The sequence below is a fragment of the Achroia grisella genome, unplaced genomic scaffold (assembly GCF_030625045.1).
Source record: "Achroia grisella isolate CSIRO2021 unplaced genomic scaffold, CSIRO_AGI_Agris_v1 utg2547, whole genome shotgun sequence".
Classification (NCBI taxonomy): Eukaryota; Metazoa; Arthropoda; class Insecta; order Lepidoptera; family Pyralidae; genus Achroia; species Achroia grisella.
In genome coordinates, this window is record NW_026712744.1 from 139,915 (window position 1) to 158,681 (window position 18,767).

At 31.9% G+C, this 18,767-nt stretch overlaps 2 protein-coding genes across 2 annotated transcripts; one reads left to right on the top strand and one right to left on the bottom strand.

The window, feature by feature from the left end:
• Positions 1 to 2,843: 2,843 nt before the first annotated feature.
• LOC131842834 (odorant receptor 22c-like) lies at positions 2,844 to 5,928 on the top strand. Its single transcript, XM_059191402.1, has 5 exons — positions 2,844 to 3,598; positions 3,692 to 3,791; positions 4,236 to 4,340; positions 5,131 to 5,289; positions 5,884 to 5,928. The coding sequence occupies exons 1-5, from the start codon at positions 2,847 to 2,849 to the stop codon at positions 5,926 to 5,928; spliced, it is 1,161 nt and encodes a 386-aa protein (XP_059047385.1). The 5' UTR covers positions 2,844 to 2,846.
• A 698-nt stretch (positions 5,929 to 6,626) lies between these two features.
• LOC131842832 (glutamyl aminopeptidase-like) lies at positions 6,627 to 17,745 on the bottom strand. The gene is made up of 16 exons (XM_059191399.1): positions 17,319 to 17,745; positions 16,805 to 16,940; positions 16,340 to 16,616; positions 15,908 to 16,078; positions 15,288 to 15,385; positions 15,046 to 15,180; positions 14,321 to 14,487; positions 13,683 to 13,826; positions 13,363 to 13,448; positions 11,955 to 12,085; positions 11,185 to 11,385; positions 10,060 to 10,136; positions 9,409 to 9,566; positions 8,729 to 8,858; positions 7,520 to 7,742; positions 6,627 to 6,983 (listed from the first exon to the last, which is right to left on the bottom strand). Exons 1-16 carry the CDS (start codon positions 17,693 to 17,695, stop codon positions 6,840 to 6,842), a joined length of 2,655 nt encoding a protein of 884 aa, XP_059047382.1. The 5' UTR covers positions 17,696 to 17,745; the 3' UTR covers positions 6,627 to 6,839.
• Positions 17,746 to 18,767: the final 1,022 nt, after the last annotated feature.

The following is an 18,767-nucleotide window of genomic DNA, read 5'->3' on the forward strand; positions in this document are numbered from 1 at the left end:
TAGCAGTAAAATAAGTAAATTTTGTTCAATTATAATATTTTTAACATTAAAATAAATTTATTTGTAATATTGTGTATTTCTGTTCTATGCCAATTTATTATAATGTATGTACGATTAAAGTTACCGATTTATTTATATTTTTTATTTTATTCATCACAAGGAATCTTAAGAAGGAAGGTAGGTAGGTACAAAAGGTGGATATCTCATTAGTATTTCTTAATTAGCTATCTACAGGAAGAAAGTAGGAAGTATCTGTTATACACATATAACAGTGTATACAAGTAATGGGCTTATACATAGAGCACACATTACTGATAGGAATAGAAAAGGGAAAGACAGTTTTATCAATTTTAATTCCCACCTTCAAATACTCGTTGCATAGACTATTTACTTAGTTAACTAAATTATTATTTTAGTAGAGTATAATGGTGTCAACTTGTATATAATATTGAAAGAAAACTCACACACGTCACAAGAAAGCATTGATATCTATCTATAATACTGTGTAATACCTAGTTAACCTAATCAGAATTCTCACAATTTACTCAACTTTCTACCATTTAGTTAGCTAGTGTTAATTTTAATTGTTGTATTAATTTGCTCTGTTTCCTTTAATTACGTAATATCTACTTATGTATTATATGGCATGTACAAAAAAGCATTATTATATACTATTACTAGTGTAACTATATAAAAACCACATGGTAAAACTCTTTTAATACTACTCTACACTTCATTTATGTATACGACATATATCGCCTATACCTATATATATCGACATATAACACATCTTTTTATTCATATTTCAACTTCGAACTTCGTTTTCGCCCATTTTTATGACAGTAATTAAAATACGGTTCAGAATCCTTCGTTATTATAACGATTCAATCGTAAGTACAGAGCATAACATTTTAATATTCATATTACAAACTGTGATATCTCTGAATGTTGATGCTTAATAAATCTAATAGGCAGACAGATCGAATTCCAGCAATTAAAGTTCTAAATGGCCCTTCACTAATCTCTTCCAACTCGGATTAAAGCAAATTGACTGCGGGCCATACAAAATTGAACTTTGCTTTTGCGCTGCATTTTATCACAGCGATTTATGTATTTTAACCTCTATAAATTAACCGTATCGTGATAACTTTTTAGGTTAAAACTTATTGAATTAATTATTTTGTTTCTTTGCAGCCTCGGATCCTCCTCCTTATCTTCTACCCAACATTTTTACAATATTCATATTAACATACAATTTGTCAAATTAGTATTGCTGGTAATTATTGTGGTTTTTTCAACAGTTATATATTCATTTTTAAACAATTTACTTGACGTTCGTCTGTCTGTGGTCAAGTTGTTAAAGGTGCGTGAAAATTATGACTTATGTGTATTCATCTGCTTAGTTTATCTAATTTGCCGCCCGGAGCATGGACCTAGTGTTGCGGTCTAATCTCAGAATATAGGTCCAACCCCGTGACCATTGAAGCTTTAGGTGACTGTGGCCATCCATACCGTACTACTTAAAATTAATTCGCACATTTCTATAAAAAATACAGACCAACACCTATATATTTTTACTTTTAGTAATGTTCTAAAATTAAGTATATTAGGATTTGATTTATTGCATGAAGTATATGAAATTGAATGATGCAATTCTTATAGTCTTTGAGCGAGGAATACTATAATGATTTTCTATAGATGATGATAAATAATTAATGTACGTACTTGTCCCTACAGTAATAGTTTATAATACCTCAGCTTTGAAAGCGTTAACCCGTTTCCTCTTATTTTCCCTTTGAATTTCCGAAAATTATTTTCATGCAGATTAAGCATCTTCTAAAAGAAGGTAGGAAGAAACGGAATAGATATATAAACAGAATGATAGATACACAGACAGACTCACTTTCACATTTATAATATTCCTATTAAATTATTAATATTTTCAATCAAGTTACTTATCATGGATAGGTATATGTAAAAAAACGTTTACGTTGTGTTTTGATCGTGTTACTACAACATTAATTACATATGAGGAGAGTTATGAGGGTCGTATTTAGCTAGTTATTAGGTAGATACTTACCTCCTCTTTCGTACTACTTAATAGAAGCTCGCTTGAACTAAATATTGCATAGTTTTCTTCGCATTGTAGAAGTAAGTACTCAAATATGAGAACAACGGTAAGGAAAATAAAATATACCTACGTGTATTACAACTCCAACAAAAATTGTGACTTATTCCAATGTATTCAATTCAAAATACAATTAACCTTTTTTTTCTATAAATTCGTACATTTTCTACAGATTGTATTAGAAATTCAGAGACATGAAACATCTTGATTCAGCACAAAAATGTTAAACATGATTACTAGATTGTTATTTACGACTCTATTATATTACAATGTTTCTAAATTTCTGTATTCTAAGTATTTTCTTCTGCAGCTGTATTCAGTAGTAACAATGTTGTATATACAATATACATATGCATTTTGTATGTTGTATTTATAATATATGTACAACATTGTTGTAACTGAATACTGGAAGATATATACAAGCTGCTTTGATGTTAGAAATATGGGTGGAGTATGTATGTTTGCTGTGGAGAACAATAGATGTTCTTTTTTCTTAATGGAATAGCAAACATCTGGTTAGTAAGCTGTAACCGTTGCCTTAATACATAAACTGCAAAAGTGATACGTACTAAGATGTCTTACTACTACTTATTCTGTAGGTATAGATAGGTCCCCTGTATACTGTCCCTGTATACATAGGTTTATTTTATATCTTTTGTTTCTACAGAAGCGAGGACGAAAAATCATGTCTACGTCAAATACTCCTAACATAGTCGAAATGTTCAGTTGGGCTATTCGACGCACTGGCTTACAATCGAGTTCGACTAACAATAACGTTCACTACTTGGCAAACTTAGCCACGATATGCTTCGTAACAACATTTATCTTACAACTTATAGAACTTTACTTTGCAAAAGAAAATATCAAAAGACTCTTCGAATGCTTCAGTGTTTTATCTTTCTGTGGGATGGGACTTCTTAAATTAATGTCTCTCCGATGCAAATACCGCCATTGGCAATATATTTTTAATCAAGTTCAAATGTTAGAGAATAAGCAAATATCAAGAAATATAATCGGAGATAATGAATTTGATTTAATTTATTATATACGCAGTTACACCACTAAATATAGTACCATGTCCACAATATTGATCAGACTATACGGATCTACACTTATCATACATATTTTATCGCCGATCGTTGAGTATATATACATAAAAGTTAAAGGTTGTGAGTCTGTGTATCCGCATATCCTACCCGGATGGGCACCATTTGATGGTAATATATTTGGTTACATAGCAACAGTTGCTATTGAAATAGCATCATCTATCTACTGTGTCTGCGTACACGTTGCTTTTGATTTATCCTCTGTTGGTTTAATGATATTTCTTTGTGGTCAGTATAGATTGATACGTGATTATAGTGAAAACATTGGAAAAAATGGTAATGATTGTTGTATTACGAAAGAAAATGATGAAAATGCTCTATTATCTATCAGATATTGTCATCAAACGCATAACATACTTATCAAGTAAGTTTTAATTCATTCATATATCTAACTATAAATATTACATAAAAATAATTATATAAATTTTATGTATATACATAACTATTTGCTTCTCAGTATAATCGGTGATTTGAGTAAGTTGCTGAAGGATATATTGGGAATATATTTCTTCGTGGCAACTCTCACGCTATGTTCCGTGGCAGTAAGACTCAACATGGTAAGAATAAAAAAATACACTTACGGGTCCAATAATAAACTAGGAAAAGTATGTCCTCTAAACGGTTTTTGTATCAACTAGTTACAGAAACAAAGAACTTACAAATTTTTTTATATAAATAATGACTAATATTCTTTAATCACTTTGTAATTTTTTAGTAAGTATATTTTATATGTATCTCACTAGTCTATGAATGGACAGTCGTAACTATGCAACAAAGTTGAAATTAGTATCTATATCTATACAAAAATATTGATAGGTAACTTCCACTTATTAGACACTTGTCTACGTACGTATGGTACTCATAAAAAAAAGAAATCATAAATCCTGGGGTTACCCGGATAAAATTACTGTAAATACTAATTAAATAATTTGTATGATGTACAGTGACGTGTGCCATATTATGTGAAAGGTTTGACTAAAGGATTGTTCATTTTGTTGCAGGAAACACTGAGCTTAACTCAACTGATATCATTGCTTCAGTATCTGTCCGCAACAGTTACACAGTTGTTCCTCTTCTGCCTATATGGGAATGCTGTACTAAATGAGGTTTGATTATAGTACCTAGTATAATGAAGATCAGAAACAAATTACATACTTACGTAGATCAATAAAGACGACGAATATGATTAGAGCTGTGACTTCTATGCTTATGGATTGGTTGCTTTTTCATTCACAAAATGATCATAACAAATGAAACTCTCAAACCTTGAAGAACATTAAAATAGAAAAAGCGTAAAGACAATCAGCGAACTCTTTGATAGGTTTTTATACTATTTTTAAATTTTATAATAATATTCTTTGACATATTATTTATTGTTCACTTTCTATTATATATCGCTGTCATACTAGTCGCATTTTATTTTATCTCCGTATTTTATATTACCCTCAGCACCTCTCACTCATCAGACACACTTGATACCTCCGCTTCAAGTAGGTAGATAGGTGCCTATAGATTTTTCGCATTGTTAAATATAAAAATTACAGCCCGATTAGGATCTTCTTAATTCTATATGCAATCAAGTGGAAGCCAAATAATATACCTTGGTTACAATATAAAAAAAAATATAATTAGACGCAGCTACCAACGCAGCCTACTTTGTAGAATAGATATCTACTTCGATAAAATAAAGTAAAAATGAACCTCAACAAATTATTCACCCATATCTAGATCCGTATAAAGTACCAATACCTGATAAAGTATATAAACATTTAAATGCATTTTATATAACAAAAACATAGACAAAAAAAAGTCGCCACAAATAAAGGACAGATATTACTTTACCATATAAAAAAATACCTAGTATGTACCTATATCTACTTTTAATGTGTACTTTAGAGTTCTGTTGGTATGGGCGAGGGACCGAATGGAGCTGCGTACTGGTGCCTGAGTCCAAGAGTTCGCCGTGAGCTAACAACGCTGGCAGTCGGCATGTCTCGTCCACACCACCTAAGCGCAGGGCCTTTCCATGCACTTAACTTACCATCTTTCATTCAGGTAATTAATTAGGCAAAATTTTACATTAACCACTCTTTATATATGACTGGAATGGTAAACAAGCTCATATTATGTTAGTAAGTGGACGTCTACTATACATAGACGTCTTTGGACCTTTGCCTTAGTGTTGCTATTTAATACAAAATATATCATACTTTGTACTGTTTCATCATTCTTTATAATCTCACGTTTCGATCAAAACAGTTTACAAATCAAGTTGCTAGACGGCGGATATAAGTTACTACTTTCACTTAATATACCACTGAGCCGACAATTTTTTTTTATTTGCTTTTTTGGGTTATTTGGCCACAAAATGTAACGATGACAATCCCATCCCACCTTGGCTGCATCCAAAGCTGGCTCTGCCAATATTCAATGGAATGCTCCTGTGTTTTAAATAGGTGTCTTTTTATTACTTTTTGTAACTTGGCATTATATAATTATGACAGATAACTTATATCACTCTACTATAATATTATTGTAATATTGTATATTGTATACAATCATATTGAAGGTCAAATTTCAAAAGGTATTTTAGACATTCAAATTTTCTTTGATTACATAATAATATTAATATTTTATGGCTTTTTTCAGATCGTCCGAACAGCATACTCTTATTATGCTGTTATACGAAAATGAAAAACATTTGGGACTGTTTTCATGTAATTATAAGTATGTATTATTATAAAAAGTAAATAATATCACAATATGTAATAAATCACCATATAAATAAACATCATATATAATTACAATATGTAATAAATCACACTGTTTTTTAATACTAACTTAAATTTACACTGCGCCATGTAGTTCCAAGTTTCTAAGTACATAATATACATAAAAAATACCCAGACCAATACCAGCAATTACAATAGTGAATACAAATCTTTGTATCGTGCGATTAAACGAACCCGTGACATCGGAAATAAGCAGGTGTCCTAAACCGCTAGATCACTGAGGCCGCCAACAAATATATAAAAAAGTAACTATTAGGCACTTGTTATTTTATTATTATGTTATTTTGCACCCTTATAAAGGACCTACCTATATTTTGTTTAAAACAATCTTCAGACTTGTAGAAGATTTAGATTTGTCTATTCGAAATTACCACGAGGCATTGGCAAAATCAAATGATCGGAATACTTGTAAATCGTAATTTAAGGCGCCAAATTTTTACTTTTTGTTGTAGCGTATGGCAAATTAATAAGGTAACAGCCATACACAGTGAAAATGATAAAAGTAAAACTAAGCTAAATTTTTTATTGATTTTATTTATTTAACTATGTATATAAAGTACTAGCAGACTCACGTAATTTCTATCTTTGTATGGTATCTGCGTTTTCCCATTTTTGCAATATTTTTCAACGACGATCCATTCTAATTGGTATAGCGTCAAGTTAGTGTATAGCCGACGTGATAAATGAGCTATCAACTACAGAGATAATTGGTCAATCGAACCCTTAGATCATAAAATGAACGCGAACCAACCAAACTAACTTTTCAGCTTTATAACATTACAGTAGATAACTTCACAAATTATTTATTAGTCCTCATTGTTGTGTTTGTAGCCATGCAGCAACCGTCGGCTGATGAATGGATACCCATTTTATATTATTGCGTACAGTCTCGAGCGCACGTAACCGTGCAGTCGCCCCAGCGCCTGCTTCGGGATATTTCGCAAACCATGCTTCCATCTATAACAGTAATAATATTTAATATGTATAATAACCTTCTTGTTAGAAAGGTCTATGAAAATCTCCATTCTATTCATTTAAGATATTATCCTTAATTTCACTGCCTCATCTCCACCCTTCGAAATACCGCTTACAAAGCAAGCTGATTGGTGGCTGAAATAGATGAGACTGAGTGCGTAACTCAGAACTCACAATATAGACAACTTTTTAAATCTACCTTGGTAAACGGAATATACATCTTGATTTATAATAATAAATAATAATATTAATAAACCTGTACAATTTCCACAGTGTCATCTAGTTCCAAGCTAAGGAGAGCTTGTGTTATGGTTACTAGACAACTTATTGAAATATTTAATTACATTATATTTTATAAATACATACATGATATACACAGCAACACCCAGAACAACATACAACTATACACATGAATACAAATGTGTGTATCGTGCGAGTAATCGAACCCGCGACCGTTGTAAGTTGTGCTAAACCGCTAGACCACTGAGGCCATCAAAAATATAATAATGAAATAATACCTCGTCCAGCTTGAGTTTGGTATTGAACGAGCTGGTGATGCCTGTCACCAGGCCTCCTAGATATCGGCTGTTAAGAGTGAACCTGTCGACAAGTTGAGGCCAGTTGGACCGCACCTCGTCCCACACCAGCATTTCCCCAGACGGGTTACTACTGATGAAATGTAACACGCCTAGGTAGTCTTGACCACGGATATTCTTCTCGTCCCATGCCAGTATTAAGTACCTACAAAAAGGAAATGGGATTACATATATAGGAAATATATATACATATATATATACTAGCTGAGCCCGCAAACGTTGTTGTGCCATATAAATTAAAATCAATATTAAAAAATAAGGGTTGACAATATTCTTTATTTTTTTTATATAGTAGCATTAATAGACACGACCAACAATAACATTTTAAAAAGTATAGTTAGGGGTAGACATCCCTTATCCGTGAGGGTTATGACAAATAGATACTAGCCAAGTCACAGACCTATTGAATATGCAAATAAATATAATGCATAAAAATATAAATTTCATAAAAATCCACAATTCCATATCAACCATAAAAAAGTACATAATAAGGGTGTGGGAGACATAAGATGAGAAATATGTTAGTAATATAATTACAAAAAAATGTTATCTAGTGGTAATACTTAATATCGACATCGCATACAGCTATGACGCGCTCATCATCCTACGGCGGCTGCGAGCCGTCCAATATTGTGTATCTGTGGCGTATTACGTTTTGCGCGGGAAAGTAAAAAAAACCCCGCAAAATGTAAGACTTCTGTAGACATACTGATTTGATATGCTGTGTTAATTGTTTTAGTTTAGTGTAAATCCTTTTTTATGTCTTTTAATACAATATATACAAGAACCATAGTATAAATATATAATTTAACTTCTAGATATGCCTATGTGTAGTATTGGATTATGTACTGTATTACTAATCGGATAGAGTGTCGGATTAGAATCCAGTCTGTACCAATTCCACACTTCGAAACGAATGCGATAATCTGTTTTATGTGCCAGTATTATTATTAATATTATAGTATAAACGCGAAAGTTTGTGAGTATGGAGTATAGATGTTTGCTACTCTTTCACGCAAAAACTACTGAACGGATTTTAATGAAACTTTACTGTATATACATCAGAATAACATATAGGCTACTTTCACGCGGGTGAAACCGCGGGCACAGCTAGTAAATAAATAAATTTACTTTCTGAGTATAGTGATATCCCGTGGTGCTGACAACGCATGTCTAAGTTTAGCTTGTTCCTGCACATCTTCCTCTTTTAGAAGTATTTCCCAAAGTTTGTCCCATTCCAAGTGCGACGCCGACTTCATTCCTGCTCAAACACATTAATATTAGTGACTTCTCTCTTCCCTGCCAGTTTACAAAAAAAAAACCAAAATATAATATAATTATTATTTTTATTTTGATATAATATAATAATAATAATAATATCTCAGGACAATTGTAACATCATCTAGTACCAAACTAAGCAGAGCTTGTGGGTACAAGACAACTGATATAAATACATTTTTTGTAAATACATGTAAAATAAAGTACATATATTACAAAAAAAAAAACAAAGATAAATACTATAGAAAATTATAGGAACCACCCAGACTGATACAAACAATTATACTCATCAATACAAATATTTGCACTCATCAATACACATATATACAAAAAAAAAAACAAAGATAAATACTATAGAAAATTATAGGAACTACCCAGACTGATACAAACAATTATATTCATCAATACAAATATTTGCATCGTGCGAAAAATCGAACCCTCGACCATTCATTTTCTGCCCTACCAAGCATGTACACATAACACTTCCTTTAAAATATTATCTTTATTCCAGTACCCGTATGTAGAAATCATACCTTCATAATAAATCATATTTCTTAAATCAGTTTCTATTTCAATAGCTGATGCTGTGCCGTGATTGTTGAGCCACTTCAGGAAGAGATCCCTGACCTTCGCTTCTGCCTCAGGTAATTGGCATTTGGTAGCCTCCGATAGCACAGTTGTTCGAAGTAGCCTATTACAAATGTTATGTAAATGAAGAAACTATAGGTTTCAATAACAACGTTCAAGAACAGAAGAAAAGTTTCAGTATTAGAATGTTTAATATTCATCTAAGAATACAAATTTACCGAAGTAGAGATTATACAAAGTTCCCTGCGCTCATCTTTTTCAGTCGCCAAGGCTTCAGGCTTGCTTTGTAAAACGTGTTTGGGAGGTGAGATATGGCAATGAAATTATAGGGTATGAAAACAACATTATAGTCTTCCGCAATGGCAACGCAAGAGCGTTAAATGGCGTCATATGAAAATATCCATGGTCGAGTATATAGTTATTATTTGTCGCTTGCCATTAAGTAACCCCTTAGCTTGTTCGATATTTCCTGACATATTTATTTATTGTAAACATACCAGGACTACTTTAAAGCAGGTACCATAATACTAGTTACTGATATGATGACCTCATAAATGTGTAAGTTAATATAGTAACTATACAAGTAAAGATAATACCTCTCAATAACGCCCAACTGCGTAGTCTCCCACGTCTGTTTCTCGTACAAAGGTCTTACCAGGTTCTGAATATATTTCTGCAACAATTTTTTTTTGTAAATGCAATTTTTAATATGAAAATGTCGTTTTCATTATAATAATTGAGTATATATATCCAAAAGGTATAGTCAGGTTCAGCCTGATCGAGCCGTGCCGACAAAGGCGTTTGATTAGGCACTAAATCGAACGGCGTCGTCGGCACGGCCCGAATCTGATAATATAATAAAATTTAAAAATGAATAACCCGCAAGCCAGATCCAGGTCACTAAAATGATACGATCCATTTTGATATAGAACAAAAAACGAAATGGTTTACTAAGATTTATGTTTCTCTGAGACATTTGGTTTCAAAAATAATATAATAATAAGACTGATTGCTGTCTGAACTTGGAAGACATATATGAATAATCTTATTTTTAGGACTAAATTAACGTAATGGAACTTAAAACAATGTTTGTTAGAATTTTGTCTGTTTGTTTATTAATTCGTGCATAATTAATCCTTAATCTTAGAATGTGCATGCTATTCTCGAAATGGATTTGGGTAGAGTTTAAATGTGTTAGTTTTATTCCAAACGGTTTATAAACAAATGAAGTTTCATCAACACAGGTTCAACCTATATTAAATTATATTATTATGATATTAATAACATAGAACTACAGTTATAATCTATATTTACATCTCAAAAGCATGCACTTAAAGAATGACTACAATTATCTACTTGTAGAACTGTTTATCATGTATGACCTATGTGCATAATTATGATAAACTGTCATAATTGTTTAAATAATACAAAACAATTACGCTATTATTTTATCATTGTGTTAATTAATTTTCTTTAGTATTTGTTTACCTCTTATATATTTTTTCAATTTACCGCAATTAATTATTATATTGTGGTTGTGCCGGAACTATATATTCATATCTTATTTATAAACCACCCTAAAGGCGTGTTTAATACGAGTATTAAGATTTTATATACATAAAGTAGACTTGTAAAAATTCGCCTGCCTGCCACGCCACGCAGAACTTCGCCTATTTCTGTTTTTGGATGATTATGCATAATATCTGATTGCATTTCCTTACCTGTAAATGTTCATAAGCGAGGGTATTGAGTAGTCTACTCCTTAACGCAGAGAATATATGCGATGCAGTTGCCCATGGCACATAGTCATCTTCCACAACGAGGTAACTTGTTAAGTTGAGCGCTAGACCATACGACACTGCACTTGCTTCAGCTAAAGCGAACGCATCATTTAATAAGTGGGCACGATCGGATATGGTTAGCTAGAAAAATATATATTATTTAAAAAAAACAGTCTATTTGAATCTTTGTTTTTGTTTTACTGGTCGTACAACAAGCAGATACAAATTTTCGTCGTATTAACAGGAGTAAATTACAAAATAATATTAAGATATATAAAAAAATTCTTTATGTCCCGTTTTTCAAAAGAGCTAAGCATATGTGACGATTTCCACTTTTCTTAAAATAGGCCATCAACTATATATATATATAACATTCCAGTCAATGAATTGTAGCCATATAACTCATGTTGAAAACGACTAGAACTAGAAAAAATACTTTAATCCTGAATCTAGAAAGACGACATATGATAGATTGTGAGATAGAGCACTTTTTAAAATTATGTTTGATTTATTAATAGTAAGTATACCTTATATATCAATAATATACTATTATTAGGTACATATAAATTTAATACTGACAATGCAAATTTGGAGCGCCATAAATGGCAAATATTGATTATAGTGTATTTAGCGCATTTTTATTATTACAATTAGTCAGCGACATATTCCATAATTATATTAAAATACTAGCCTTTATTATATTAGTATACCTGTGATGATTTACTCTGCAATAAATTTACTAATTTCTGCCACATGGCATCAGTATAATTCACTCGGTAGTATCCCACTTGATTGTTATTGATTTTCACCCAATCTTCATCTGAACGCAATTTCAGTGTTACTGTAACCAATATTAATTGTTTTTCTGGTCTAAATTCGACCACAATTGGTCGAATTTTTTTTTTTCGACCATGGGCGACAATATTTTACTTGAAGTAGCGGTCGCCCAGTGGTCGAATTTGGACCATATTATATTACCATATAAATATTAGTATTCTGCACTCCGTCTTTATATAACTATAAGTGTGCGAATTTTCAAACGTCCGTGCAATTAAAAAGGGGTTAACGTAAAAGGGGTACAAAATTTGCTAGTATTAATACAATGATAAAATAACTGCACTGTAAATAAACATCAGTGACATATTATACTTATACTTAGAATTAAGACGAATTCATAGAAGACAACATATCAAGTAAATAATTATTTATTAGCATACAACGTTATAATTTGTTTATCTCATTGCTTTCTTGATTCAATTATTTTAGAAATATGAAAGCGTAGCGGGTTTTGTATTAATTTCCGCATGCATTCTTATGTGAAATGTGAATACTATAAACATCAGATGGCAATTGTGAGAGCTATGACGTGGTCTGGTGTTTTATATTTATTCATTAAAATGTCCAGACTTGTGGCGGCGTTGGGCCGGGTCATTGGGCCTTAAAATATGGTAATAATTGATGGCTGGCTATCCGTCATAGTCGTGAACGGGTGTTTGTAGGAACTGGTCACACAATCACTATGACTGATTTCCTCCTATTAATTGTTTAACCAGTTGGTTATGTATTCAATATTTTTTTCTTTTTGAGTATTTAATTGAATTAGTGCTAATCGGTGGTTTGTATTCACACACTTAAACTTAAAAATATAAAGAATTAATAAAATTATTTAAAAGAGCAACACACAAGTTTCTTGCTTGTTCTTCTTGTGATGAGACAGCATTCCGAATGAGCGGTAGATTAAAAAAAAAAATGTTATGACTATTCAAAAGGGCTTCAATGTAAGTTTATTTGAATAAATGATTTTCCATTCTATTTCTATTCTATTCTAAGTAAAGAAAGAACTTATTTTGTAAGGATAAAACTTTCAAATACCTTTTTATTTAAATAAAGGAAGAACTCTTCGGGTGTAAGTTTTTCTGAAGCTTTAGCATGGGTTGCCTCCAATAACCATTCATTTTCAAATGACTATACGAATTTAGGTCGATTCAGATTTAGATCGCTATTGGGTGATCTCTTTTTAGCAAACCAGTATTTTGAAGAGCTAACTTCATTGATTTATATTTATTCATTAAAGAGTCCGCTTTTGTCGTTGCCTTAAAATTAATAATTAATGCTTACCATAGTCTTCTGTGTTTGCGAACCACACAATACCATGATTTGCTCCTTTATTAGTCTTATAAGTGATAGGTATAAACCAACGGTAGCTGCAAACATAAATAAATTAGATCGGATTATGATTACAATATAATATTTTAATTTTTTTTAATAATATGCATTTGTAATTGCTCTCCCTTCCAGTTTTTCGAGAGTTGGACACGAGATGGCGGTTTATGAACAGTAACTCGGCAAAAATTGCATTATACGAGCAGCCCGCGAATGAAACGTACAAGTTGTGGGTAGGTTTCTAATATTAATAATAACAAAAACAACAAACTTACTTATAATCAGAATCATTTTTATAAACAGCCTCAGGATCAAGTAGGAATCGTGATTGTTTGATGACGTAAGTATTTGGGTCCTCACCATCAGAGACAGTCAACACTGGGTAACCCATTTGTCGGGTCCAGGTGTCCATTATGTTACTGTAATAATATAAATTAATTAAATCACCAGTAGTAGGTAGTTATTAAGATATTGAAAGTATTATGGTGGGCTTGCATGAATAATTGACGAATGTGAAGGAAATAGGGTTACTCCTTCTGCCTTCGGCACGTACCCTGGGTAAACTAGCTGTTAAACACACCGCTTTACTTCCAATGGTCGCAGTTCGATTCCTTGCACTGTACAAACATTTATATTCATGAGTATTATTGTTTATCGATATAGATGTTTTCTATGTATATAATGTATGTATTTACAATAAAAAAATTTTTTTTGTGTAGCTCATATTTGTACTTGTCACCTCTCTTGGTTTGTCTCTGGTATGTAGGACTGTAATATTTGTTTACTGCTCATTTAATAAATATCAAAACTTTATATCTGTTGCTATTATGATATATTTGCAGTGTCATAGAGAATTACCATGACTATACCAATTTTCGCTTGGTGAAGAAAGTAGTACAATATTTATACTCACGTAATATTTAAATTCGGATTATCTTTTTTAAAGTACGGCTCAAGACATGAAAGTAAATCTTGTGTCACCGTATTTCCAAATTCATACTTTTTAAGATAGTCCGACACTCCAAGACGGAATTTCTCGTCGCCAATAAAACCTTCCAGCATTCTTAAAACTGAGGCTCCCTGAAATAAATTAATGTATAAAATTTATAACAATAATAAACATAGAAAATACCCTGACTGATACTACATACTCAATAATACAAATGTTTGTACCATGCGAGGATCAATTCCTCATATTCAATACCAAATCCTGAGCAATTCAACTTACGACCATCGGCATGATACAATGACGGCCTCATAGAATCTGCCATGAGGCAGTCATGATGAAGATAATGTTGTATCACGTAGATGGAGATATTTTATTACAAAGACAGATGGAGTCGCATTTTGCAGTAAATAGTACAAGTTTTCGTTTTGCATTCCAATTTCTATGTATAGAATAATACCAAAAATAAGGTGTATATATATATAAATAAAGTGATTTGGGATATGTATATACATATCCCAAATAGAGTTATGTTTACATATAATAATTGAAAGTTATCGTTAATTTTACGTGAAGTTAATTATACTATTATGTATATTGAATAATGTGTCCATAACAATGTCGAACTGTACATTATTAAAGAAACAAATGTTGTATTCATACAAAAACAATTCAGTGTCATATTAACTTACCTTATGATAAGATATAGCATCAAATATTGCAGTTATTTGATCAGGTGTATTGACAGTCTGCACTATTGGATGACTTGAAAGTTTAGCATCTGTCACCAGAACTGAATGGAGAGTTTTTATGAGAAATTGGTCCAACTGAAACATCAATATTTGTATAAATTTATGTAGAATAATCAGAAAACGAGGTTTCATAGTAGACTACTAAATAATTTGTATGACATACATAAAATGAGAAAACATACCATAGTCCATGAAGGCTCTATAGCATTTAATGCTTTCACTTGCATATATGAGGCAAACCCTTCATTCAGCCAAACCTCATCCCACCATTTCATTGTAACTAAAAGTATAAACAAAATACAAATCTTTGATATTGTGAATTTTATTATGAAATTTTAATAAAGTTAATGAAAACAATTAAATATTTATCAAACAAATAATTTCCATGAGAAGATTAGTTATAATTCTTATATATTCTTATTAGTTATAAATCTTATCATGGAAAATATTTATTTGTGAGGTAACTTAATATCCACTCCATATCACCACTTTCTAGGAGTCCATCATCTCTGACAATGTCCTGAAGAGTGGAGATGAAAATATTCTTTAAAGAACAAAAATGTTGATGCACAAATTCGTAACAATCAAAATATAGCTGATACACAAACTTCTGGCATAATTGTAAAATACTATAAACTAGAGCAATGGAATGAATTTAGTGAGATCGTCTCAGGAATTTATACATACTTCTTTAAGTAGTAGTAGTGGATTTTTCTTATTTTATAAGCCTCTTGAGTAACTCAATTATTAAAATAAACTGGCACCTGTACAGCCTGTAAAGAAGTGTAACATTATTACTTACCTAAATTTCCAAACCACATATGTGCTAGTTCATGTGCTATTGTGTTAGCAACACTTATTTTATTATTGGATGATGCTGTAGATTCATCAACAAGGAAAGATGTCTCTCTATATGTAATAAGACCCCAATGTTCTGTTGCACCAGATACATAATCTGGGATGGCTATCATATCTATAACAAAGATACTGATTAGTTTTATAGCAATCTTTTAAATTATAATGTTGTAATTAGCAAGTTACATTCAGATGCAATTTTATGGAGAGCTAAATCTTTTTAAATAAAACACAACCTATGTTAAATGTTTATAATGTAGCTAGCTATAAATAAAATAACAAACCATAGGTATTAATTACATATTATTTATTAATTTCGAACAAAAAATCCGTTATTTGCCCTTTTTTGTACTAGTTTAGATGAAATCAATATACTTGCCTAATTTTGGAAGGGGAAAAGGTACTTCATAATATTTTATATAAAACTCAGTAGCCCTCTTCCCTATATCCTGGGCAAAATCAATTTTATGCATTTGATCTCTCTGCGCAAAGGACCTCAATGTGAAATTCTTGCCAATACCATTAGCATTTATTTCTGTTTCTTTAAAATCAAAATCACATACAACGAAGCAGGCTAAATATGTCGACATCGGTACACTAGTTGCAAAAGTTACTAATTCCAATTTGTTTTCTTCATCCTGTGTCTTAGATATTTCCTGAAGAGAAATTAAATAAATTTGATTTTTAGTTAGTTAATTAGTCTAGAATATTTGTACTTTTAAAATCCACCTTGCAAGCATTTAGTGCATATATTATACATAAAGGCCAGCTTCAACAATAATAGTAAATCAAATAATTCCACCTGATAAAAAAGAAAAATATAGTTAATTTTTAATATCCTTACATTCATGTTAGACAAAGCCACATATGACTGGGGCTTCACTAATGTTATATCATATGTCGCCTTGAAATCAGGTTCATCGAAGCAAGGGAAAGCTTGTCGAGCATATGTGGGTTGAAACTTGCTGGCCACCATTGTCCTGAAAAATACAGTCAAACTATTTCATTAAATATGAATAACAATTAAAAACACAGCACTTTGAACTACTATAACAAAAAAATATTATTACAATATTATTTTTATTTCTAATGCATTATGAAACCATGTAAATAATAATTAAATATTTTTAACAAAAAAGGTATATATTAATGTTTTTTGAAAAAACAATTAAATATAACTTCAATAAAGCAAAAGTACTCATAATATGAACAAAGAATGTAGGATACAATATTTTTAAAACAACATATTTAACTGAGATTTTTAGATAATAGAACTATTATTCTTAAAGTTTTATTTCAGTGACAACTACTTATTTCTTTTGTGTATAATAAAATTACATGTGGGTACATTATTTTACCTGGTATCCTTCAACCGAGATGAATAAAATCCAACAATATTCCTGGTTAAAGAACCACTGAATTCAATATCTAACTCATAGTTTCCTGGACTAAGATTACTATCAAATTTAATGAGTAATTGTTCAAAATCTATCACTTCCATATACTTTTCAATAAGAACTTCAGTGCCGTCTTTGTACACTTTGACACTAGATATTTTCAAGAAATTTGTATGAAGATTAATGAAGTTTTTCTCGTCTTTATTTACTACATTTATTTTCACGTTCCCTTTAAATAACCCTGATTTTAAATCAGGATTAAGAAGCAGCTTGTAGTGTACCGGTCGCACTAAAGGCGATAATCTTTCAGAAAGTTTAATATTTAACTCATTTTCCATTATTTTATTTGTGTAATACCGGTTTCTTAAGTTATATGAACTAAAATACTTTATTAGGTATATTTGCTATATTTTTATTCAAAATTAAGTTCATCAGTTACGCACTTTACAATACAATTATGCCACTAAAATAATATTAAATATAGAGCTATTGACCAATATGCACTCAAAATTAAACAGAGTTGGTTAATAATTTAAAAGTAAGATATATAAGATAACCAAAGGAAAACAAATATGAACAATGAAAATGCTAAAATTGAAATGTTTGTCAATATTGCACGATTGACATCATTCAGTCTGTCAAACTTTGATAGCTGTCATTCGGATGTAGAATTTGCCTTTGATTGATATTTGTTAACATCTATCAACTACCACGGGGATGCACTACAGACAAGAGCGACTGATGAGTTTAAAATCGGCGCGGAGCTACTAGATATTTTTTTTAATTGGTTGAAGTTATGTCAGTTAGCTTATGGGGTGAGGTGGGAGGTAGGACAACTTCCTAGTATGTTCCAGCATTGTTAGGTCCCCCATCGCCGTGGATACGTCCGCGGGGAACGACGGCTGAGTAATGATTGGTTATGGTGCGCTCCGGGCTGTATGGTAATCATGCCTTCGGGTTATCATTACCATAGTAGTAGTAATAGTCCGACAGGAGGGGCGGCGCAGGCTGAGATAATGGGTTCGGATAGAGCCCGTCCCGGCCGTCAATCGTCGCGTTGGTAGTCCGCTCATGCCGTGACTCTGCCTGTTGTAGAGACACGTGCAGATCGGGTGCGGCTCTATGTCGGCGGCAGTCTCAGGGATTTAAGTCTTCCGTCCTAACAAAAGATAGGGGAGGGCGGGAGGTGCGTCCCATATTCTAGTTTGTCTCCCTCAAGGTGGGGTAGAGGCAGGGGAACTGGGAAGAGTTCCCCCTGGTACATTTAGTTGCAAACTCGAACCCGGCGCCCTATGGCGCTGAAGACGAATGCCGTGGGGTTTTTAGTGAGTAGAAATCTCACAGTTCCCGTCCATCTAAACACTGAGACGGATTTTCCCCACGTTAAAAAAAGTTCAGTTAGCTCATCAT

Coding starts and splice junctions, on each gene's coding strand:
- LOC131842834 (XM_059191402.1), top strand. CDS start 2,847: ATGTTCAGTTGGGCTATTCGACGCACTGGCTTACAATCGAGTTCGACT. Junction 3,599..3,691: donor ACGCATAACATACTTATCAA/GTAAGTTTTAAT, acceptor TTTGCTTCTCAG/TATAATCGGTGATTTGAGTA. Junction 5,290..5,883: donor ACTTACCATCTTTCATTCAG/GTAATTAATTAG, acceptor GGCTTTTTTCAG/ATCGTCCGAACAGCATACTC.
- LOC131842832 (XM_059191399.1), bottom strand. CDS start 17,695: ATGGAAAATGAGTTAAATATTAAACTTTCTGAAAGATTATCGCCTTTA. Junction 16,079..16,339: donor TTTTCCCCTTCCAAAATTAG/GCAAGTATATTG, acceptor TCTTTGTTATAG/ATATGATAGCCATCCCAGAT. Junction 6,984..7,519: donor CCAAACTCAAGCTGGACGAG/GTATTATTTCAT, acceptor TTACTGTTATAG/ATGGAAGCATGGTTTGCGAA.